At 44.3% G+C, this 23,848-nt stretch overlaps 3 protein-coding genes and 2 long non-coding RNA genes across 11 annotated transcripts; 2 read left to right on the forward strand and 3 right to left on the reverse strand.

The window, feature by feature from the left end:
• The first annotated feature begins 1,186 nt into the window (after window positions 1–1,186).
• rcor3 (REST corepressor 3) lies at window positions 1,187–8,164 on the forward strand. 2 transcript variants are annotated; one of them, XM_040186857.2, is made up of 12 exons: window positions 1,187–1,693; window positions 1,810–1,866; window positions 2,661–2,738; window positions 2,826–2,878; window positions 2,968–3,129; window positions 3,321–3,445; window positions 3,673–3,751; window positions 4,410–4,625; window positions 4,774–4,851; window positions 4,985–5,042; window positions 5,419–5,663; window positions 5,956–8,164. In XM_040186857.2, exons 1-12 carry the CDS (start codon window positions 1,396–1,398, stop codon window positions 6,331–6,333), a joined length of 1,827 nt encoding a protein of 608 aa, XP_040042791.2. In that variant the 5' UTR covers window positions 1,187–1,395; the 3' UTR covers window positions 6,334–8,164. The 2 variants fall into 2 exon arrangements, with proteins under 2 accessions (XP_040042791.2, XP_077935732.1); XM_078079606.1 differs by having other exon boundaries at window positions 1,225–1,693; window positions 3,321–3,520.
• LOC144383065 (uncharacterized) lies at window positions 6,159–8,695 on the reverse strand. Its single transcript, XR_013450517.1, has 2 exons — window positions 8,565–8,695; window positions 6,159–6,352 (listed from the first exon to the last, which is right to left on the reverse strand). It is a non-coding gene; the product is annotated as an uncharacterized LOC144383065 (long non-coding RNA).
• On the forward strand, window positions 8,597–13,156 carry traf5 (Tnf receptor-associated factor 5). 5 transcript variants are annotated; one of them, XM_078079612.1, is made up of 11 exons: window positions 8,597–8,763; window positions 8,898–9,170; window positions 9,265–9,334; window positions 9,424–9,525; window positions 9,748–9,828; window positions 10,013–10,084; window positions 10,220–10,288; window positions 10,371–10,463; window positions 10,604–10,744; window positions 11,045–11,210; window positions 11,361–13,156. In XM_078079612.1, exons 2-11 carry the CDS (start codon window positions 8,938–8,940, stop codon window positions 11,942–11,944), a joined length of 1,611 nt encoding a protein of 536 aa, XP_077935738.1. In that variant the 5' UTR covers window positions 8,597–8,763; window positions 8,898–8,937; the 3' UTR covers window positions 11,945–13,156. The 5 variants fall into 5 exon arrangements, with proteins under 5 accessions (XP_077935738.1, XP_040042806.2, XP_077935739.1 ...); XM_040186872.2 differs by having other exon boundaries at window positions 8,621–8,763; window positions 9,247–9,334; XM_078079613.1 differs by having other exon boundaries at window positions 8,621–8,763; window positions 9,247–9,334; window positions 10,241–10,288.
• A 1,463-nt stretch (window positions 13,157–14,619) lies between these two features.
• Window positions 14,620–16,416, reverse strand: LOC144383066 (uncharacterized). Its single transcript, XR_013450518.1, has 2 exons — window positions 15,646–16,416; window positions 14,620–15,597 (listed from the first exon to the last, which is right to left on the reverse strand). It is a non-coding gene; the product is annotated as an uncharacterized LOC144383066 (long non-coding RNA).
• A 45-nt stretch (window positions 16,417–16,461) lies between these two features.
• Window positions 16,462–19,495, reverse strand: LOC120825298 (E3 ubiquitin-protein ligase TRIM21-like). 2 transcript variants are annotated; one of them, XM_040186858.2, is made up of 2 exons: window positions 19,300–19,495; window positions 16,462–18,527 (listed from the first exon to the last, which is right to left on the reverse strand). In XM_040186858.2, exon 2 carries the CDS (start codon window positions 18,523–18,525, stop codon window positions 16,894–16,896), a length of 1,632 nt encoding a protein of 543 aa, XP_040042792.2. In that variant the 5' UTR covers window positions 18,526–18,527; window positions 19,300–19,495; the 3' UTR covers window positions 16,462–16,893. The 2 variants fall into 2 exon arrangements, with proteins under 2 accessions (XP_040042792.2, XP_077935736.1); XM_078079610.1 differs by having other exon boundaries at window positions 16,462–18,494; window positions 19,300–19,436.
• Window positions 19,496–23,848: the final 4,353 nt, after the last annotated feature.

Consider the following 23,848-nt stretch of genomic DNA (forward strand, 5'->3'; position numbering starts at 1 on the left):
TCTCTCTCAGCAGGCTCGCGGATGGCAGATGTTTGCAGCCATCGTGAGGATGCTTGTGGTCGAGAGACCAGAGGTAGCATGTGAGAGAGAGGGACCATAGGGCTGTGTGGGAGAGAGAGAGAGAGAGCATAGGACAGCAGGTGAGAGACACATAGAGACAGGTAGAGAGAGAGAGACATAAAGTGAGATAGGACTACGAGAGAGTGAAAGACATGCAGAGCGGGAGACATAATGAGACATGAGACAGAGAGAGCGCGGGAAATAAAGGAAAGGAGAGAGACATGCATTGTGAGAGTCAGAGAGAAATAGACATGCATTAAAAGAGAGAGACACACAGAGGGATATTTCGAATGTTAAATTGACGACTGGAAGCCAGATGTTGAGACCATAAACTCACAGTGAAGAGAGAAGTAATTTTCTCATTGACTCTCGCAGGGGGAGTCGCCCCCTGCTGGTCAGCAGAGAGAATGTCAAGTTGAAAACACTTCGGCATCGCCTTCACTCGGCAGAGGAGGTTGAAATGACACATTCATAGCGGCCATTAAAAAAGTTGCCAAACTCACTTTAATAAATGATGTCGAGTCAAAGACCGGGACATAAAGACAGTTTTAACCACCCGGGGATCTGCACTAAATTATGCTCTGTTATTTTGGTACTATTGCTTTCTGGGGGTTTTCTGTATGTTTATTGTTTTTGTGTGTTTTCTATGTTAAATACTGTGGCTTACCCTACCATCAATAACTGAGAAATATTTTTAAAATGTACCTTTTGACGTTTGACTTTTCATCATTTTTTAAATGAGTTAATTGTACTATATACTGTCAATATGGACAGATTGCCAGTGGCTTCCCTGCTTTAGAAACGTGCATTTATTGATAGTTATTGATTTATATCATTGATTTATCCAAATCAATGAAATTGAAATAATTGATCAGTTTAAATCTGTCCCGCGAGCATCATGGGTCCTGTCTGTATGACGGAAGTGTTTAGAGTTAAATTGTTGAGCGGTGTCTCCCCCTGCTGGTCATTACGAGTCGGTGCAAAAACACTTTTATTAAAGATTTCCAAACATCACAGACTCCGTTTTTCTTTTATTTATCTTACTATGGGCCGTGTTGCTGTTAAATATCCGTTTTAATGTGGCTTTGTAGCTATTTTAATTATCGTTTGTGTATTAGTTTGCTGTTGGCGGAGGGATCCGCTGCTACAGAAGCCGCAGTAGCTGGAGTCGCACCGCCGCCAGAGGGTGCGTAAAAAGCCTTCCGCCGCGGTGGTTAGACCCCACTCGGTAATCGCTTTAACTGGTAAGAGAAAAACCTCCCCAGCGGTTGATTTCGCATATTAACACTGTCTAATGTCCAGAGGAGACTCTGCTGTTGAGATCTACGAGGCCTTATGGCCCGAAGCGATTGTAAACAAAGCGGCGGGAGCAAAGAGAGGAGCGCGACAGCGACGCGGACGGAGCGGCGGCGAGCGAGCGAACAGCAGCGGAAAAAAAAAACTCCAGCTCCTGGTGACATTTTATATTCCGACACCGCGGCGGAAAAAACGGCGAATTCGAGCGCTAAAATGCCGGGAATGATGGATAAAGGCTCGGAGTATTTAGGGAAAGGTCGATCCAACGGCACGAAGAGTCCGTCCAACGCTTCTAACGGACATTTTTCTGACGAAAGCGGCAGCGACGACGAACACGGTGAGTATAGCCTCGAACAGCGTCTTGTCGCTCGCGTATATGTGCGCGTTTTTAACGGGCGCGATTCTTTTTTGGAATCGAACTTGTGTTGTTTTTCATGCTGATGTTTTTCCCAGATGTGGGTATGCGGGTCGGAGCGGATTATCAGGCCAATATTCCCGAGTTCGAGCCCGGTGAGTTTTTTTCTACTGGTTTCTACCTGAGTGACGGACGAGGGTAGCCTCGGTACATGTAGTCTATCGTGAACTAACGTTACCAACACAGCGAGAACACAGTGACCGAAGCGGAACAATTTAAACGGTGTGCCAGTTCATTTTGGCGGCTTTGCCCCCTTGAAATGAGCTGCGGAGAGAAACATGGACCGAGGCTATCTCTCCTTCTCACTGACAACTTGTGACATTCGGGAATTTTTGTTAATGAAGCCTGATGGAGTGAGTTTGTTTACATTCATCTCCCTCAGTTTCTCTCCACTGTAGTAATTCATTTAATGTATATTCTTTGCAGTGGGAGAAAATATGGCCGGCAAAATAATAAAGATAAAACTGTTAATAATAATTATAACTTATTTAAACAATAAATACATTTTAAATAAATTAATAGTCTTATGTCCTATATTTTATTGTCTAAATTCAATTTTATTTCCATTTTTTATTTTAGAACAACAAACAATTTTATTTTTAAAACAATTAAACAGCATCAGGTTACCTTTTTTTATTTAAGAATAGCCTGTAATGCGTACAAAGCATTTAGGACAAACTTATCAATGCCTTTTAAAATTAGTTATGAAATTGAAATGTCCAGACTTTGATTCTCTATTATGGCTCAAAATAAGTCTCTCACAATGCAACAGAACCTCGGACCGATCCTTGGAGGCACAGAACATATTTCAACAGTACTCTGAACTTTGATGAACTTTGTCAATGTCGCGGTTTAGAAGCTAAAACTGAGAAATGATGTGTTTGTTCAGGCTCCACTAAGTACACAGATAAAGACAGCGGAGGGATGCTGGTTTGGTCTCCGTATCACACCATCGTCGACTCCAGGCGTAAGTCAACTCACACACACACACACACACACACACACACACCTGCACACAAACACACACACACCTAAATGTGTGTGTCCTCCACAGTGGACGAATACATCGCTTTGGCCAAAGAGAAACATGGATACAACGTGGAGCAGGTGAGTTACTCTCATCTTTCTGTTTTAGCCCCCCCCCTTAGTCTCATCACAGAAAAATACAGTACGTTTGTGTGCGTTTGTGTGTGCAGGCCCTCGGCATGCTTTTCTGGCACAAACACAACATCGAGAAGTCTCTGGCCGACCTGCCGAACTTCACCCCGTTTCCAGACGAGTGGACGGTGGAGGACAAGGTGCTGTTTGAACAGGCCTTCAGCTTCCACGGCAAGAGCTTCCACCGCATCCAGCAGATGGTAAATGCCCGTCTGTTTGTTTGTTTACCACCATGCATGCGCCATTACGGCCACAACGTCACACAGAACAATGTAACTAGACACTATTCACTGATCTGACGTCTGTAGCTACACATCACTTGTCAGATGATGTTTTTTAAGCGACTTCAAGAGCGGTAAATGTTGAATTTTTGATCACGTTCTTCCTTCAGTTACCGGACAAATCCATCTCCAGTCTGGTGAAGTACTACTACTCCTGGAAGAAGACCCGCTCCAGAACCAGCCTGATGGACCGGCAGGCCCGTAAACTGGCCAGCAGGAGCACGCAGGACGACAGGTGCGTCGCAGGGCCTCCGTCCCAAACCCCCCGTCCCAAACCTTCCGCCAGGAGGAGTGTTGATGCCAAAGTGCAGTAAGGAGAACGTTTCTGCAGGAAGTTAGAGAGTTAGTGGACACGCCTGAAGTTTCAGGAGTTTCACCGTAAGCCATTTCTGTCATGGCCGACTGTGTTGTTGTCGTCAAAATGACGTGGACCGACTCGGCTTTGTGTTCTTGTTGCCGTAGTGATGAGGAGATGGAGGAGGCTCCTCCGATCGAAGCCCAAGACAGCGACTATGACCCCAGCAAGCTAACCAAGAAAGAGGTATGTGGACTCACCCGACCTGCTGTTACCACGACGACAGCAGATTGAAAGTCTTTTACGGGTTTTATAGATCAATTTGAAAATGTTTTTGTTTAATAAATTGAGTAACCGATTCAAAGATAATCCTCAAAATCTGTCCTGTGGCAGGTCTGCAACGTTTCTTTTATTTTATTATGATTATTATTCTTTTTTAATTAGCTACTTTATCTATATGATTCTGTTAATGGGTCCACTCCATTTCTCTCAGTGAGCTTTGGCAGAATCACCTCTCTCCAACATAGTCAACATATCTAACACAGTTCGACAGCATAATAAACCACATCCTTTAAAATCATCATGGAGTTGAATCAACACAAACAGAACATTACAACCTGAAGGAGGATTTATTACAGGAGCGTTGGACAGAAGACTGTTGGTTCAATCTGGTGTGCCTAATAAATCTGTATATATTTCATATATAAAAAGACATTGAGAAGCTGGAGCCGGTTATTGTTTGTTTATAAAACAGTTTAAATGTTCATTTTTAGATTTAGATTTTTTTATTTATATATATTTGAACTTTTTCACAAATGCAACCCCGAAACTAACAACGGCCTGTTCCATGTTTGTTTCTTTTTGTCGGTTCCAGTTCAAACCCAGTTTGCCTTCTTCCCTCCAGAACCAGGTGGAGCCGGTGGTGCCCAACTCGAAGGTGGCGTTGGGTCGCCGGGAGCACCACACCCTGCAGCACCGGCACCACCAGCGCTCCCGCTGCCGCCCCCCGAAAGGCATGTACCTCACCCAGGAGGACGTGGTGGCCGTCTCCTGCAGCTCCTCCGCCGCCAACACGCTCCTCCGTCAGCTGGACATGGAGCTGGTGTCGCTCAAGAGACAGGTAGGAGCCGCCGCGCTCGTCCTCCCGCTCCACCCACGCACCTGAGAGAAGAAATCCATGCCCTTTTTTTTTAACCAGCTTTTGACCACCGCTCGACGTTTAAGGCGTAACTGGTGACTTTTTTTGTGTTTGGCTGTCGTTTGTTCAGGTGCAGAACGCCAAGCAGATGAACAGCGGGCTGAAGCACATGTTGGATTGTGGGATTGAGGAGTTCAAACTGACGGAGGTGCGTCACCGGTGACCCTCGCGGTTATTGCTTTCCACCGTCTTTGTATTGTAATCACCACCAGAGAACAACACAGGTTGTCGCGCCTTCCTCTTCCCGTCAAACCGTTAACCGTCAGTCGTTGCTGTTGCAGTGTAACCAGAAGGTCAACGCCCGCTGGACCACAGACGAGCAGCTGCTGGCGGTTCAAGGTGAGCTTCTTCCCAGGTGGTAAAGTAACGGGTTAGAAAAGGAGCTGAAATCCGACACGATGAAGAACTTCTGTTCCTGTTTTTAGTTTTAAAGTCACAGTGAATCAGATGTTTTTGGGTCTTTATCTTCAGCAAGACGGCCTTGAACAACATGAGGAGAGGATTAGCACTTAAAGTAGACATACTGTTTGTTAAAGCTGCTGTTATTCATGTTTCTGTGTTAGCATTGGATCAGATGAATACATGTATGTGAGCGAAGTTGTTCGTGGTTCAAAACACAAAATTAGCAGAAATCTACCAATCTTTTTTGGTGGCAAAAACTGGTAGTTTTAAGAATTTGATTACATCGTTGCAAACCCTCTGTGATGTTCTTCAGGCGTGAGGAAATACGGGAAAGACTTCCAGGCCATCGCTGACGTCATCGGCAACAAGACGGTGGGCCAGGTGAAGAACTTCTTTGTGAACTACCGGCGGCGGTTCAACCTGGACGAGGTGCTGCAGGAGTGGGAGGCTGAGCAGGGAACGCGAGCTCCCAACGGGGACGGCGTGACCTCCGGGGAGGAGGGGAAGACGAGCTCCGCCACTCCGTCGGGGAAGAGCACCGACGAAGAGGACGAAGAGGTGAGACAGTAAAGGCTTCAGGTTATCAGCCTCAGTAACGCGGAGACCTTTTCCCAGATGTGATGCGTTATATATTATATAAGGACAGAGATGCCCTGTTCTTTGAAGGTCTAATTTAAATAGCTTCCTAGAGACGTGAAGTGTTAAAACTCTCCAACAATAGAGAAAGAAGTAATCTTACGCCCCTTTTGGAGGCTTAGGTTGGAAATCACTGCTTTAAATGGCAACTTGAGGACCTGTGAATGATGCAGACGTGGCCTAATTATGCCCCGCCCCCCTCTTGTTACTGCAGGGTCAGGTGACCTCCTCAGGGGCGTCTCCCGCTGCCTCGTCTTCCTCCTCTGCTCAGGTCGCAGCGACGTCCGGCACCTCCTCCCTCCACCAGCCCCCTCCCCTCCTGCGGCCCTCCCTCCCGGCAACGCCCTCCCTGCACCGCCAGCCTCCGCCCCTCCAGCAGCAGGCCCGCTTCCTGCAGCCCCGCCCCACCCTGCAGCAGCCCCCGCCACTCATTCGCCCCTCCAACCCCATGCCCCCACGCCTCAACCCACGCCCTCCCGCCCCCATGTCCCTCGGCGGCAACCCCGGCGGGTCAGGTCCGAGCTCCGCCCAGCAGCCCCCCGGCGCGGCCGTCCACCAACCAGAGGCCTCCTCGTCTTCCTCGCTGCACTGACGAGCGTCGGACAGAGGTTCTGCCGAAGAGACACGAGAAAGAAAATGTTCAATCTGCCGCTGCGTTCAGGTCCCGTGGGAAAATCGGAGCGAAGAGGTTTCAAATCTTCTCTCCGCTAAAGAGCTTCGACTACAAGTCGATCAGTCTTTGTGAATTTGTCACTGAAAGCGTGCAGATTATTAAAGCTGAGCTTTGTCGGTCAGCAGACATGTGGCGTCCCACAGGGTTCAATCCTGGGTCCCTGCCTTTCCTCTTCATCGTTATGCCTCACTCGGACATTTCTGCATTAACTGCCATAAACAAAGGCACGCGACAGCGGTACCTGTACATTTCAACGTGACTTATCAGTCCTCCTCAGCAGCATAGTAGAAACTAAAAGCTGGATGTTGCAGTATTTTCTAAATTAATCTAATTGAAATGAGGTAATAGTCTTATATAACTTTCAATTAGGTTTTAAATTCAACTTGAATCAGCGTATCTTCTTACATTAAGAAAGTCAACATTTACATTTCATTCATTTCGTAATCATCTTTTATGAGTTTTGCTCATGAGTTCTCTAGGTTCATGCGGAGTCTCTGCTGACTCTTGCGTTCCTCAACCCTCTTTTGTTGATTGTTTCGAACAAATAATCCACCGACGACTGGCTCCCCAGAGGATGAATCCCTCTGGATGTTTGTGTCCCGCCGATCTTTCTTCTAGCGTCACCCGTAGAACTGACTTTACACTTTAAGCAATGTTGTCTGAACACTGCAGCCTAGAGGTCACTAACGTGATCACACATCTTTACGAAGGGCTTTGCTTCACTACATACAACCTTAAAGCTTAGATACAAATTAGGATTAACTCGAGGCTGATGCTAAAAGCTCTGTATATTTCTTATTGTCAAACAATCCCATGTTTACACTCAAACCAACGTTGTGTCTGACCGACTGTGCGTCACCCTAAAACCGTTTAGACAAACAAGCAGGATGAAATGCTTTAATTGGGAACTATCTTCAGCGGTGGATTAATCCCAGTTTGGTGATCTATTGGCAGCAGGACGGTGTGTGTGTGTGTGTGTGTGTGTGTGTGTGTGTGTGTGTGTGTGTGTGTGTGTGTGTGTGTGTGTGTGTGTGTGTGTGTGTGTGTGTGAGTGCGTTAGAATAACCTACACTGTGTTGTCATGGTGATGAAGAAACGCCCAGTGAAGGAGCGCCTCTCCGACGGACAGATGGAGGTCGAGCTGAGCGCCTCAGTAGCGTTAGACGAGTGCAGTTCGGGGTCTATTTGAATGGTTTGTAACCTGCGGTCCCTCCAATCGGCTGTCAGTAACTCATTAACTCCGTGACAAACGTTTGATATGAAGCCTTTTTGAAAACCCTTAAAAGTCCTTGAAATGAAAAATGTCTGTCAGCCACATGAGAAAATGCTCCTCACTGCTCTTCTAATTGTTCTGTTGTTGGATTTAACTTCCTCACAGTAGCTGATGTTTCTTTCCTTCGTGTTGAGGATTTATTTTGAATGTTTTACACTTAAATGTTTAATGTCATCTGGGCAGTGAGCTTCAGATGTGTTGTCTGTCTTTTTGTTATTTATTCTTCTTCCTGGTGCTATCAGTTTGGACTTTGTGTGAAAAAAAAAAGTAATTGTGAAAGTGCTCTTAATGCTTTTTGGGCAAACGGGCATCACAGCGTTAAATATAACTGGAGACATAAATAGAGTCCTTTTGAGTTTCAGTGCTACTTGTAAAATATTGCTGTTAAAAATGTCTCATTAAAAACTACATTTGTAACTTCTGTTTGCCGAAACACATCCCAGACTGTTTTAACAATTAAAAAAAAATTGATATATCTTTTGCAGAAAAGAATATTCTCTTCACAGTGAATGAAGATTCGATCGGTCTGTTATTGTTAGCAGCTTTCTGCCGTCACTAAACAACTTATCAGATTTGTGTTTTTACCGTTAGCTACTTGTACTGCTGATTTGTACTTCTCCTCCACCCCATCTCCAGGGATGATATTCTACTTTTTTACTGTGGTAGTTATTTAAAGCTTAGGTTTCTTTGCAGATGCCAAATATCTACATGATGTATTAACTTAAAAAGCTTTATATAAAGTAAAATTAAATAAGCTTCACATTTACCAAACAAAGCGATCAACACATTCCAACAATAGTTCATGAATCCATAATATTTACGGTGTTTATTATTCTTAAATGGGCCAGAATGAAATCAGCAGGTTGTTGACACTCACTTCCTGCTGGCATAATTTCCTCTTCCGCTTCTGCTGCTGTTCGGTCTGCAGATAATCGATACTGATCGTTAATATCGATCCGGAGGAGGGAGGACCAGGGGGGGGGGGGGGACCTCTCGGACCGAGGTATGAAAACCCGCCAAACCGGAGCGAGATGTTCCGTCTCTGAGGGAAAGTGAAAGTAAAGCAGCCGATCCGGGTAAGGAACCTCCGCGGGTCGAAGTGTGCCACACGTTGTTTTATTTTAAAATGTAAATCTAAAAACAAAGCGTGCAGAAGATCTGGATTGATTTACATGTTTAAAATACATTTTTTTTAAAACGTTGTCTTTAGCATCACCCGTGTGATCTCCTCAGCCCGGGCCTGCGCACGCATGGCGACGCCGCGCCCGGAGTCCGGCCCGCCGCCCGGGGACGTCGCCAGGAGGTGCGCGGAGTCCGCGATGAGCTCCTGGGAGTCGGCGCTGACCTCCGTCCAGCACTCGCTGAAGTTCGTGTCTCCGCTGAGGGAGGAGTTTGTCTGTCCCGTCTGCGGGGGAGTGGTGCTCAACCCCCAGCAGAACTCGTGCGGACACATCTTCTGCTTCCTCTGCCTGCGCGCGCTGCGGTGAGACGCGCGCGACACCGGCGGCACCTAAATGAATGGGAAACGTGCAGAACGCGCGTGACAAAAACCTCCCCAGTCTGCGTTTGTGTTTCAGGGAGAGTTCACCGGCGGAGTTCACCAGCCCGGTGTGTCCCGTGGACGGAGCCGCGATCACACCTGCCGGGGTCAGCTGGGCGGCCGCGCCGTGCCGCATCCACCTTCGCCCATGCAATGCGTCCGACTCCAACGGTAACCGAGAGCTTTCCGCCCGCAGGTTTTCCAGGACAACTGCTGCAAACGGGAAATCTCCGGTTTAGAAGTGTACTGCGTCAACTTCCCAGCATGCGCCTCTGTGGTCACGTTACGCCGCCTGCAGGTAGAACCTACGCACAAACAATCTGACAACTTGGTTATCATAGACGTCACCCATTGGCCCTCTAAGACCAATCGCCGTTTTTCGGTGACCATCATATTAAATGCTAATCAATTTATGAAAACAAAGCGATCCACCTGATCCACACTTAAGAACGCACACCGCTGGTCACCTGAAGATGTGCAACGCTTTCTATTAAAAAATCAACAACTATGTCCTCTGCAGGAGCACCTGGCCGACACCTGTCCTCATCGCGGGGAGCCCCGCCCACACCGCCAGCCACCGCAGAGGCTCACCTTCATCCAGGTGGGGTCGCGTGTGACGGCTCTAATCATGGAGAGAGTGACAAACATGATGTTCTTCCCCTTCATGCGTGTTTGGTGTAAAGAAACCAGAGGATTTCCACCCTGAAACCCAATGTAGAATTGTTGTTGGAGCACAGTTCTTTAATATAGAAGAATCTTTAAAGCTGAAATACATCTTCCTGTAGGATCGTGTGCAGAGCTCCTGTTTGCAGGTGGACTGTCCAGAGAGCTGCTCCCCGAAGGCTCCCAGACACAAGGTGAGACCATTCATACACTTCCTAAACCTCAACATCTAAACATTGGAGAAGGGCTTCTCCTGTAATTCTTCTTCACTGCCTTTTTAATAATCTGAAGAGTTTCTCCACCTAAAATAAAACGTCTCCGTATTCCAGCTGGAGTTGTGTCCAGAGCAGGTCGAGCAGGTTGACTGTTCATACAAGAAGTTTGGCTGCTCTGTGCAGGTGAGTCTCACCTGAGTGCGAGAAAGAGAGACCAGAGGGCAGCATGAGAGAGAGACTGATGACCATCTCGTGTGTCCTGCAGGATACTCGAGGGAGAGTGAAGCTGCACGAGGACGCCGCGGTCCATCGTCACATGCTGCTGGTCCTTAGGAGCAACACACACCTGGAGCAACAGGTGCGTCTCACAGACCCAGCTGAAATTACATTATTACTATTATTATTATTACTGATATCGGTGTAGGCGGAGTCATGAACATCTCTCCATGGATGACCTCTGATGGGGAACTCCGATTTCCTTCTCGTCTCCTCGGGCAGGTGGAGGTTCTCCGGGAGGAGGCGCTGCTGATGCAGCAGGAGGTCCAGACGGACGGTCTGCTGCTCGCCGGCCTGCAGAAGACAATCAGGCCGCTGCTGCAACAGAAGGACGGACGCGAGCTCACGGTCTCTGCAGCTCAGGTGAACACGTACCAGGATTCTTACATCCTGGGACGATTTCCCGCATTTTTAAAAGTAGTTTTAAGCCTTTTGTCCAGAGGGAGCTTTGTAAAGTCTTCATGTTAACGTTGATTGAGGACGAAAAGTGAAAAGTGAATCCCTCAGACCTCTGTAACAAACCACGATCTCACCCGCTCCTCTCAGAGGAAAAGTTGCATTGTGGGTAATGAACAAGTATACGAACCAACAGGGAATTTTATTTTATTGTTTGAAAAAAGAGTCTTGTAAACCATAATGACCCTGGTCTGTCTGTCCTGTCAGAGGACGCTGGGCCGGCAGGAGGACGTCCTGTCCACTGTCCGGCTGGACGTCCAGCAGGTGTCTCGGGGACTTGGCGCTGGTCTGCAGGAGCTGGAGGAGCTCAGGAAGTCTGTGGACGCTGTGATCCAGGAGGTGTCTGCAGCCGAGGCCCTCAGGCGACACCTGGGTAAGGACACCTGGAGTGGACCTGCCCCTGTTCTTAAAGGGGCAGTTCGCTGAAAAAAGGTGGATGTGATGTCCCTGCTCGCCCTGTGGTCAGAAGGTTGGTGTCGCAGTTCACAGTCTGGCCAGAACCTGAAGGCTGCTCTTCTTCCAGGAACTTTGGAGGAGGATCTGAAGCAGCACTCGGGTCTCCTGGATCTCCACGCCGCCCAGCTCGGCGGAAACGAGCGGCACCTGCGGGGGCTCGGCGGCGCATCCTTCGACGGCCGGCTGATCTGGAAGATCGACGACTTCACGAACAGGAGGGAGGCCGAGGTCAGAGGTCGGCCGCCCTGCCTAAGCAGCGTCCCGTTCCATGCCGGGACCTGCGGCTACAAGCTGGCCTCCAGGGTCTACCTGAACGGGGACGGCGAGGGAAGAGGGACCCACCTGTCCCTCTACGTGGTCCTGATGCCGGGGGACTTCGACGCCCTGCTGCCGTGGCCCTTCAGGCAGACCGTGTCGCTGTCCCTCCTGGATCAAAGCGGCGCCGCCAACCACCGGTGCCTCAGCTTCAGACCCGACCCGTCGTCCAAGAGCTTCGGCCGGCCCGCCGCCGAGTCCGCCGGCAACGTGGCCGTCGGCTTCTCCTGCTTCCTTCCCCTCGGCGAGCTGGAGCCTCGTCACAACGCCGAGTACGTGAAGGACGACGCGCTGTTTGTCAAGGTGAAGGTGGACACGGCCGGTCTGGACCCGTAAGCCTTTGGTCTCCACCTCACCCGATTTTTAGGAATTCATTTCTTTATTAATAAGTATTGTCAGCATTGTCTCGCTTTCTGACGTAAGTTTGGATCAATAGTTTTTTTCTTTAAGCTCTTGTAGCACCTCAGGGATTCTTTGATGGAGGTCCGACTGCGGTCAATCTTATCTTGAGGTCGAGACTAAATCATCTGACACTTGGAGCTTAAATCAAGTTATTTTAATCTTTCATCCTGAACTCCGGAGATCTAATTGAACGGGAGAGGAAATGCGAGAAATGAAGACTTGACTTTGCTTCATCGCGACTCTAAAATAAACACAATAATACGTCCCGTTAGTCTTGTATGAAGCGCTTGTGTAAACGCTGGCAGGGCGAGAAGGCAACAAGGTCGGCCAGATTCTGTGATGCGTCTCGCACAAAGAATTAGAGATGATGGAAATAATACTTTCAACATGTTTTTATTTAATCAGCAATTGGTCAAAGTGCTGGTTAGAATATTCAGATGCAGACAGGAGGAGCAGGAAAAGCATATATTTTGTGCAGATATAATATTGAACAAATATTAGTGAAACCTCTTTGTCTTATCTTTCCCTCACATTCCAATACATTCAAAGTATGTATCAAGTGAATATAACAAAGTATGGGTAGTTTGTCTTCATCTTATAACTAGTACACTTTAATTACAACACAACACAAATGATCGCACTTCATCATAAGGTTTAACACCGTTCATGTGGTCACTCAAGATATTTGCCTCACTCGGCTGTCTTGCATCCAGTTGCTCGTCTACTACCCGTTCTCCTCATTTCTACTTGGACACCCTGAAGTGCTTTTCTTCATACCGCCGGTAATGAGGCTTCCTGCGGAAATATGGAGTAATTGCAAAGCTACATGTCCTTATGTTCTTTGTCACCATAGAATTGGTAAATGTTGATGTTCACGTCTCCTCCGACGTTAACATTTTGAAGCTGAGGCGCGACATTGGCGCCTCCGTCCTGATTAAGGACCGAGGGGCTTCTTTCGTCCCTCTGATGTTCAGCTGGATCCTCCACAGGTTTCTTTGCTGGGAGGAGACAAACAAAAATGATCTTTGTTTTATTCCCTCACTGATCTGTTAATATTCAGTTATGTCACATCGGAATGTGACATAACTGAACACTTAGGAAAAGACCTAAAGGATTAAGAATAAATATAGATCTTTGCAAAAAAAATAGAATAGGTGGGCCTGATAGGAAGACCACCTCATCGCGCGGCTGGCTAGATTAGCTTAGCATAAAGACATACATAGGTACAGTATGTACCTACTGCGGGCCGTCTGTCATCATGAAGATCAGACAAGCAGTTAATGTTAATCTACTTCATGTGTGATATTATTTCCCATGTTATGTTTACTTGAAGAATCTTCAGGCCAAAGGGTTTATTGGTTGAAAGGGTTATTGATGAGGTTCGGCTCTGGTCAGGAGAGTCAGGGATTCCAGGTTCGGTCACCAGATGGAGCCCGAGAGGAAGGTAATGAACCGGCTGGGCGTGGATGAAGTGGGCGGAGCTTCTGATGGCCGAGCAGCCAATCGCAACGAGGCTGTAATATAATGAACATAAGTTGTTGAACTCTGCACCTTTTGGTCGTACAGACTGGGGGGGTGGAGATTCTCTGTTTTAGTGATTCCTTCTGTTACTGCACCACTTTCTTCTTCTTCCCCTCACACACTAGCTAAAGTAAGAACACTTATTCATGACATCGATGTCACACTTATTGCTGTGAAGGTGATGAACTTCTGAAGGATGACCAGTACAGAGACACCCATCATCTCATAACTCATATTTATTGGATGACATTAGACGAAGCTTGTCGTCATAACGACCACACAGCGACGGAGAAGGTCTTCTATATGTGTTTGTGAAAACTGTAATAAAGTTAGTTTCTTTTTGAGGATTTGGAATTAGTTTTCCACTCCGCAAAAGCAGCAGAAATAAGCGTCCTCGTCCTCCTACTGATGCAGCTACTACAGCGGCACTCTCAAAGAGCCTGTAGCAGCATCGACCAGATGATCGATCTGGGACGGACTGAAGTTCTCACAGGAGTCTTCTGATATCTTGAGGCAGGACACTGAACTTAGAGCAGAAGGATTATCAGACAATGGATTCAACAAGAGAGGGTTCTTTAGGAAAGATTGTTAAATGTTCTGTCCCAATCCCAAGAACCAAGTCGAGGTTGTGGTTAAAACAATGAGTTGGTTCATTAACACTCCGACAGAAACCGATTGAATCTAACAATGAGAGAAATTAAGTATACAATGATTACCTTGTCCGTTTTAAGGACCAAACTGGTTAAGAACTGTGAAAATTCAGATAAAAATTCAGAATTATTACAAACCGGCTGGATTGTTTTCCAGGTTGGCTGCGAGGGACTGAGAACCAGGCTTTCAAAGGACTTATAATCCAGTTTAGGTTTAAGGTTTATTAAAAGGCAGGAGTCATAAATAGCTGCCACTTCACCCCCATGACCCGTTTCTCAAGGAATGTGAGGATTAACATGGAGGAGTCGCTTCGTTTAAGATGAAATATTCCCCATTCGATAGCCACGTTTCAGTAAAACCAAAATATATTAACGTGTAACCCGTGTTGGGTATTACAGTTTTTTTCAATCGCTAACAAGCACTTACCCATACTTCAGAAATTTTTTCTAAACTCTTAACACAGACTCACACCTACAAGGCACAATTGGCCAAATTGATAATTTTCTTCTCAAAAACACATTTTGTTAAATATATACTAACTCTTAATTTCAAAACAGAACACATCTTTCTCTGCACACACTAACTTTACCAAAACACTGGAAATCTGATTCAAAATGAAATTATTCTGTCAAAGAATAACATTTGTTTTCACTTGACAAGGTACATGCAGTCAAACGAAGTACACCAGGTTTCAAAATTCTGGCTATTGTTGACATTATAAAAATTGCATAGACTTTTAGGTTTCAGGTAACATGCAATCCACCATTTACACTAAATTTATTGGTTTGGAACTGTATGTGCACATGTACGGTAATGTTCACATTCAAACGCATTCCAGTAAAAAGCAAATCAGTTATTTTTTCTTAACTGTTTACCAAAGAAGGTACAGTAGAAACAGTATAATAGAACAGAAAAGGTTTATTTTATTTTAACAAAATATCCATGAAACACACGAGCATTCTGAAAAAAAAAAAAAAACAGCCAAAAGCCCAGATGAAAAGGGGGGAACTAAAAATGGCAAACAATGTATGCATCTAATCCCTGCGATCTTCAGGGTTCGGCCACATGTTTTCGTCAACATCACATCTGACATCATCTAAGGCGATGCACCTGGGATCAAACCGCTTGGCATGTCGGATCCACCCTTGGCCATCTTGAACTGTGATGTCCCTGCAGCCAGCATCCATGGCTTCAAGGAGGGACATCTGGTCACGTGGCTGATGGTCATAAACCTTCCACCTCCATGCAGAAAAGAACTCCTCTTCCTGCACCTGCTCCTCTTCCTGCACCTCCTTCTACATCTCTCACTGGACCTGCACCTCTTACTCTTCCTCTCACTGCACCTCCTACTGCACCTCTCACTGGTCCTCTTCCTGCACCTGCACCTCCTTCTGCACCTGCATCTCCTTCTTCACCTGCACCTCTCACTGGTCCTCTTCCTGCACCTGTGCCTCCTTCTGCACCTGCACCTCTCACTGGACCTGGTCTTCTCCCTGGGCCCCTTGCTCTTCCTCTTCCTCGTCCAGACATTACAGTGTTTGTCTTTTTCTGTTTCTGTTTCCAAAAACATCACTCCTCAAAGTCCTCCTTAAATAAGCCAGACTGGAATCAGCTGTTGCTGGCCCAATTTACCCAACATAAATCAGCTGTCAATTATTCAATAGTTTGTTCATTATCAGCTGAGATATATTGTTTTTGAACTGATATCATTGCAGAAGCAGAGGTTTTTATACTGTATCTACGGTTTGGAATATTGTTTTTGCTATTGTGGGATGGTGTGTGTTAACATTTGTGAATACTACTAAAACAATCCATCGTTTTGTTGGGAGGTTTGGCTTGTCTGTTAAGAAAAATGCAAGCATTGTGGACATGTGTTCACTGACTGCATATTGTGTGAAAACGACATGAAATGTGTGAATGGTATGGCCACAAAACACCGATGCTGTGCTAATTGTGTTTAGAGTTTTGAAAATGTGACAACTGTTTGGACAAACGCTTGTTAGCGATTGAAAAAAACTATAAGAGTCTATCCCGCATTGGTAATTGTATTTTGAACAGTAAACAAGAAGTTGTCAATGAATTAACATGTACTTGTATGAACTGTTGGAGATTATTTTATATATATATATATATATATATATATATATATATATATATATATATATATATATATATAATCTAATCCAATGTAATATAACTCATGTGTAAACCAATAAATTCTGTTCAGTGATCAATTCGCAAGTTATTTATAAGGCAAAAGAAACTTGTTCAACAACCAATGTACGTTCCTTTTTTATTTTTGTTTGTAAATCATATTACAAATATTCACCAAAAAAAGCCCAAAGTGGCTTTTAATTATTCAAACTACTTTTTACACCAAAAGAACATTTGCATCTATATTATTAATTCACTTTTATGCAGTATAACAATAACACAAACGGTATTCTGTGAAAATATGAACATATTAAATATTCAACAACATGTTTTCAGAGGCTTCACATCTGATATAATTTGTCTCTTTTACTCAAAGTCAACCTTCAGCTTTGGATATTTAGTGAAAATAAAACAGTCTGGATTGAAAAGGTTGAAATAGATATTCTCCATAAGGCGTCATGATACAGAAATAAAGAGGAAAACATACAGTATTTATATAAAATATGTACATTTATTCCCTTTAATGAATAAAATCATCACATGAAAGAAGAGAATGATTAATTTACTCCGACAGGAGAGATGATCAGAGGAGCAGAGTTTCTACCATCGTAATAAACACCAGGATTAAAGAACGGGAAGAGCTTCTCAGTGAAGGAGCAGCCAGTGAAGGAGTAGATGAGAAATGCAGCTTCTACGTCATAAAAGGAGACCACACCCTCCTCATAGTCCACAAACACCCCCACCTTTTGAGGACCAGACTTCACAGAGAGAACAACTGGAGGATCATCAAGAGCTTTGTATTTATTTCCACTTATCAAACGTGTGATCCAGTAACCATTCTGAGGACTCAGTGAGATGAATCTCTCCCTGTTGACTGACTCTCTGATCACTCCTAAATCCCACTGAGTCTTTCCTTCAACCTGAACCTCAAAGTAGAATCTGCCTGAAGAGAAACTCTGCTTTGTTAAAACACAGAGCCAATAATAAAATCTCTCTGGGTTGTTTGGGAGATTCTTCTCCACATCACCAAGTTTCACTTGTTTCCCATCGTCAGACAGGATGAGTAGAGGATGAGCTGTTTCAGGATCAAGAGTCAGATCCACTGCAAACTTCTGGACCATCTTCAGCTCAGCAAACCACTTCTTCATCTTCTTACTGAGTGTCTCCTCCAGCTGAGACACAGCTCTCACCACAGTCCCCTCATATGAAGGACAAACACTGACCTCTGTCCAGTCCTTAGTGGGTGGTGGCTGATGGATGTTTGAGGACTGGAGAAGATGGAGGTGGTCTTCAGAGAGAGAGAGCTGCTCCACCTCAGCGCTCCTCTTCATAAACTCAGAGATTTCCTCTTCCAGCTCTCTGATGAAAGCTTCAGCCTGATTCTTTGTGGTTTTCTGCTTCTCTTCTATGGTTTTGAGGAGCTCCTTCAAGCCTCTTTCAACTGACTCCATCAGATCAGTGAAGACCTGAACACCTTCTGCTTTCTCTCTGCCTGCATCTTCCTCACTGAGGTTGACCGAGTGTTTGATCTCCTGAATCTTCAGTCTTCTCTTCTGGATCATCTGCTGGATTTCACCCTCTGTCTTCTTCAGCTCGACCTTCTTTTCTTCACATTCTTCTTTCAGAGGAACAACATCATGGTTCTTGTGGTCTAAAACACTGCAGAGCATGCAGACACACGTCTGGTCGCTCTTACAGAACAGCTCCAGAGGTTTATTGTGCTTCGTACACATCCGGCCTTCCAGGTTCTCCACAGGGTCCATCAGCTGATGTCTCTTCAGACCTGACATAGTCAGATGAGGCTCCAGGTGAGTCTCACAGTAGGAGACCAGACACATCAGGCAGGACTTGAGGGCCTTCACTTTGCTTCCAGTGCAGACGTCACAGGGAACTTCTCCTGGTTTGGACTCTTGTTGCTCTGAGCTGCTGCTGCTGGCTTTCTGCTGAGCAGACTGTCTGAACTGAACAACCATCTCAGAGAACATGGTGTTGACTCTCAGATCAGGTCTGGTGATGAAGTCCTTCTTACACATTGGACACAGGTTCTGGTCGCTGGTGTTCCAGTGTTCATTGATGCAGTTTATGCAGAAGTTGTGTCCACATGGTGTGGAGACTGGATCAGTGAACACATCCAGACAGATGGAGCACAGGAACTGATCTTCAGATGGACCATAGTTTGCAGAAGCCATGTCTACACATGTTGTGGAAGAGAAGAAAAACGTTTTATTTAAAATAGTTTTTATGAATAGTTTTATTTTGAAACCAGTCCAGAATGTGTCCACATGCTGTGAATAAAGAGCAGCACGCTAACAACGCTCTGCTTACTTGGTGACAAACACGTAGCGTCTCATTTAGATGACTCACACTAAAAGCCTCCAGCAGGTTCACTGTGGAACACGTTTAACTTGATCCACCAAAAGGAAACAGAGGAAGGGATCAGGAAACAGAGAGAGACTACTGTGGGTGGCATGCTGGGCATGTAGAGAAATGCCTTTCTCAGAGCTACTGTGCCTCCTACAGGGATTCATTTACTTAAATTGATCCCCTCCTGCATGCCTACATTCATTTCCCAGCATCCTTGCATGACAACATATTAGTTTTACATTACATTACATTACATGACATGTCATTTAGCGGACGCTTTTATCCAAAGCGACGTACAATAAGTGCATTCAACCATAGGGTACAAACTCAGGAGAACAACAAACAAGAAAGTGCAATTTTTAGTATTAGACTAATGTTTAAAGCACAGAGATTCAGCTCCAAGTGACTGAAGTCCTGGACAGTTTGAAGCTGTTAGACTGAGTTACTGTATCGTGGGACTGTGGATAAACACACGTGGTTTTATTGTTAACATTCTATCAAGTAGGAAGTGAACAGAGAGGAACTTCCTGCCTGAGTAAAGTACAAGTTGTGTGTTCTTCCTGCTTGTTGAAGGTGTAAATGTGACCAGCTGTACTCACCAGTGTTCTGAAGAGACTCTGCTGTGTTGCTGAGGAACACCTGATGACGTCACTTTGACTTTTCTCTCAGAGAAACACGGAGACTTGTCTTCACTGCAGCGCGTCTGCCTCTCTGACCAACGAACTTTCATTTCTGGAGAGTGACGTAGAAGCCCCGCCCCTCCATGTAGCTCCGCCTCCTACTGGAGCGTCATCAGCTGTTTTTTTTCCTCCCTCTTTTTCATCCTGACTGCTGGAGGAGTCAGTCACATGAGTCCCAGTTGTCCCTCCTATACACACCTCGGTGTTCTTAGGAAATACATTAGGTACAAGTTCAACCAATGCATATAATTCAATTATAGTGATTAATCTCAATTCGGGGGGCAACACCAACATTTTGATTTTCCGACAAGGGCTCTCTGACAGCTGCTGGGAGCGTGCTCACCTGTGTGGCCCCCTGAATAATGGGAGGGAAACACTGCATTACAAAGGTAAAACGATGTCATGAAATGCAGTAAAGCTGCAGGACACACTTGGTGGGGCTGAAATTAAACTGTTAAAACCCTGAAGACGTTTATGAGGTCTGTGCATATTCCAATGTAGGTAATAATACAGTTAATAGTATAGTTTTCTCAAAGTGGTTTGTGTTCCCACATTCGTTGCTGTTGACGGTGATACATTTCCATTATATTGTGTTGTTGCTTCAGTGAACAGAGCAGAGACAGTTACAAGGAGACGCAGAGTAAACATCATCACACATCTTTACCACAAGGTGGCAGAAGACCTGTATTTAAACCATAGATTTAATTATATTTAACTGTCTATGTTATTTATCTAGGTTATTACAGATGTATTTAATACTGTTTCTTTAATGTGATCTTCAGGGTTAATTTGCAACCCTTTTTCTATACATCTTGTTATTTTTATTTACTTGATGAGAAGATCTAATGTTGGTTAAATGCTGTGTTCCATAAAATGACTGTTTTATTGTCGTAATATTAGTTACCATTTTATAAATAGTTAGTCTTAAATTATCACTGATTGGCTTCGTTTTAGTTCCTCCTCAAAGACAGATTTTAGGCCAGCTTCACACAGAGTTCCCACAGATTTAGAACCATTTTATTTCCAAGAGAAACCCATTGTTAAACATTCGATTCTTATTTTGAGGAAGAGTCTCCCGGGTAACTCGGCCAGCGAGGCCGATGCATCAGTAGCTGCAGAGCAGAACCAACAAGAGGTGGACTCACTGACACTGACACCACACTTTGGTACCAATAAAGCGCTCAGGAACAGGAAGTTGCAGAGATGGAATGTGCTTCACCCAGATGTTGGTGCACTGCTGGACAGTGCTGTCAATCATTTGCCACTGTTCTTCAAGATGAACTCAAATGCCTGATGTTACAAGAAGACATCGTCAGCACTTGCTATGTTTTTCTCTTTCATCTACATAATAATACCTCTGCTTCTTTTTGAGTATGAATGAAATGTGATTTACGGTGCATTTCAGCCCGTTAGTTGCTGACGTCACTGGTTGTGATTTATTGTCTTGTATGATGCAGTTGTGTAAACGCTGGCGGGGCGAGAAGACAACAGATTGTGTGATGTGTCTTGTCCAAAGAATTAGAGATGGTAGAAATAATACTTTCAACATGTTTTCATTTAATCAGCAATTGGCTAAAGACCTTCCTAAACCCTGTTTTGACTTTGGTGATGATAGAAGAAATTAATCAAATGTACAACTAAAGAGGATACTAATGTTGTATTTCAAGTAAGAGGTGTCTCTTTGTCACTAGAGACAACCTGTCCAAACATTCCTTTTTTCTACTAAATTCTTACTTACTTACTACTCACAATTATTTGAATAATTTCTGTCATAGGAATTGCATGTATTATACATTGTTCATTCTGCACACATGGCATCCATTGTAGTCTGTCCATCCCGGGAGAGGTTTTTCTCCTCTGACGTTCTCCCTAAGGTTTCTTCCCTTTTTTTCCCTCTTGGAAAGGTTTTTTCATTTTTTGGGGAGTTTTTCCTGTGCCGATGGTGGGTTTCGGGACAGAGGATGTCGTATGTATACAGACTGTAAAGCCCTCTGAGGCAAATTTGTAATTTGCGATTTTGGGCTATACAAAATAAAATGAATTGAATTGAATTTTGGCCCTTTGATCTCTTCGGCGTAACTGTTGGATTTATGTTGAAGTGAGACAAATACAGCAGAACGAATGAACCAAACATCTCTATTCTTAAACTGTCATTATTTATTCCTCAATGAACAACAAATGTTCCCTCTTCCATGACATAAACAGACATGATGTATTCAACTGGTTTCAGATAAATAAATATCAAATGAAATAAACACAAGCATTAAATGCATCTGTCTCAGTACCTGAGATAATTAACAAAGACAACTAAATATCATGCCTCCTCCTCATTTGCTTCTCTGTTCTGTGGTGTTCCTCAGGGGTCTATATTGGGTCCTCTTCTATTTACCATATCGAGTTTCATTGTTGCGCAGATGATACACAACTTTACATCCCTATTAAGCCTGATACCTCTACCACCTCCTGCATCATGTCCTGCCTTGCTGACATTAGGAATAGGATGTCCAAACATTTTTTGGAGTTAAACGACTCAAAATGCGAAGTTGTTATTATTACACCTGCCTCCCCAAACACGAGCTGTGTTGCTGATCTGTGCTCAGGACTGGGCACGTTATCAACATTTGTCCGGCATGAAGCACGCAACCTGGGCATTCCTTTTGACTCTGCACTGTCCTTTGATGCTCGGGTTACCAGAGTTGTGCAGATCTGCTTCGCCTAACTGAGACAGTTAAGGAAAATTAGATCTTTCCTCTCACTTGCAGACCTAGAAAGAGTCATCCACGCACTTATCTTCTCCAGACTGAACTATTGCAACGCACTCTATTCTGGCATTAGCCGGCGGAGCATTCAGAGACCCTTACAAAGAGAAGCAACCACATCACACCAGTCCTCGCTGCTCTGCACTGGCTACCTGTGAGCTTTAGAATCATTTTAAGATTTGATTGCTTGTTTTTAAGGCTCTGAACAATCTTTCTCCTGCCTACATCAGTGAACTCTTGAGCCCGTATGACCCTGAGTGCTGCCTGAGATCTTCAGGCAGGGCCTTATTAACTGTCCCAAGCTTTCGATTGGTCACTAAAGGTGACCGGGCCTTTGCGATCAGGGCCCCTAAACTGTGGAACTCCCTTCCCTGCAAATTGAGACAGGCAATTTTCCGTGTCATTTTAACTAATTGAATCAGGCTTGTTTCACAGCACGGTATTCATATTTATTAACTGATTGAATTTAATTGTTTTTTTAAATTTTGTTTTATGTTTTAAAAATATGACTATTTAAATAAAATGAAATAGATGAAAACTATCCATCCATCCATCCATCTATATTATTACTTTTTATCTCATCATTTTAACTTTTATATCTCGTTATTATTCATTTAGATCTCATGATCTTTTTTTTACTGGCGTAAATGGGCTTCCATAATAAGTAGCTATTTAATGTAATTAAACTGATTAATTACTTCTCTGCATGAACAGCTTACAGAGAGAAAAGAGAGAAGTCAGCTGTTAGAACCAATCACACCGAGGTAACTTTAACTCTTAAACTTAAAAGCCAAAAGTTAAAAGCAGACAGAAAACACGGTGTGTTGTTTTTAAGGACTCGTGTGCTTCAACTACCTCTTGGTTTTAGTGAGTAAAGTGGTGATAATGAATGTGGACTGTGACAGTTTGTGGTGTTTGTGGGCGGAGAAAGCAGAAGGCAGCCAATGAGAGGGCAGGCATGGCCAAGGTGAGCACCATCCTGCTGTAACACTTCCTGTTATCACCTGTCAATCCACTCACCACTGATTAGTGAGCAGTACGAGATGAGGAGACAACTGACTGAGTTTTACTCAAATATTCAGTGAGTTAAGTTTTATGAAACCTGAAGTGATGAAATAAAAAGTCGCCAAATAGTATTAATATTATCATTATCATGTAGGTGTTTTCCTTTACAGAATCCCTATTATTTAAACATGAACACTCTATAATTAATAGTGAGATGTTAAACCGTGTATGTTGTTCATTCTTTGTTACTCAGCTGGTGTTGTGGGTCTATTGGACCTGCAGCATTTTGAGGGTTTTAATCAACAAAATCAGCCAAAGCCAAAAAATCTGAATTTAGTTTTAATAAAAAATAAAAACATGTCCGACAGACCTGAACACCAAGGGTTAAAAAAGAAGTTTATTCTAACAAAAGCATGTAGACGGCTTTCACTTTTAAAACTCGCCTTAAGACACATTGGCCTTTTGCCAGGTTAAGTCACCTGCATTCGATCTTTTATTTGTTTTCCTTTTACTCTTTTACTGTTTTTTTCTAGTTTGTTGTTTTACCTTTTCTTGTATTGTTTTATTGCTGCTGATTGTTTTTATCCTGTAAAGCACTTTGACTGGCCATTGGACTTTAAAAGTGCTATATAAATAAAACTGACATTGACATTGACATTCATAGGAACTTACTGAAAATGAGTGACTTTCTGTGAGACATCACC

The sequence above is a fragment of the Gasterosteus aculeatus genome, chromosome 9 (assembly GCF_964276395.1).
Source record: "Gasterosteus aculeatus chromosome 9, fGasAcu3.hap1.1, whole genome shotgun sequence".
Classification (NCBI taxonomy): domain Eukaryota; kingdom Metazoa; phylum Chordata; class Actinopteri; order Perciformes; family Gasterosteidae; genus Gasterosteus; species Gasterosteus aculeatus.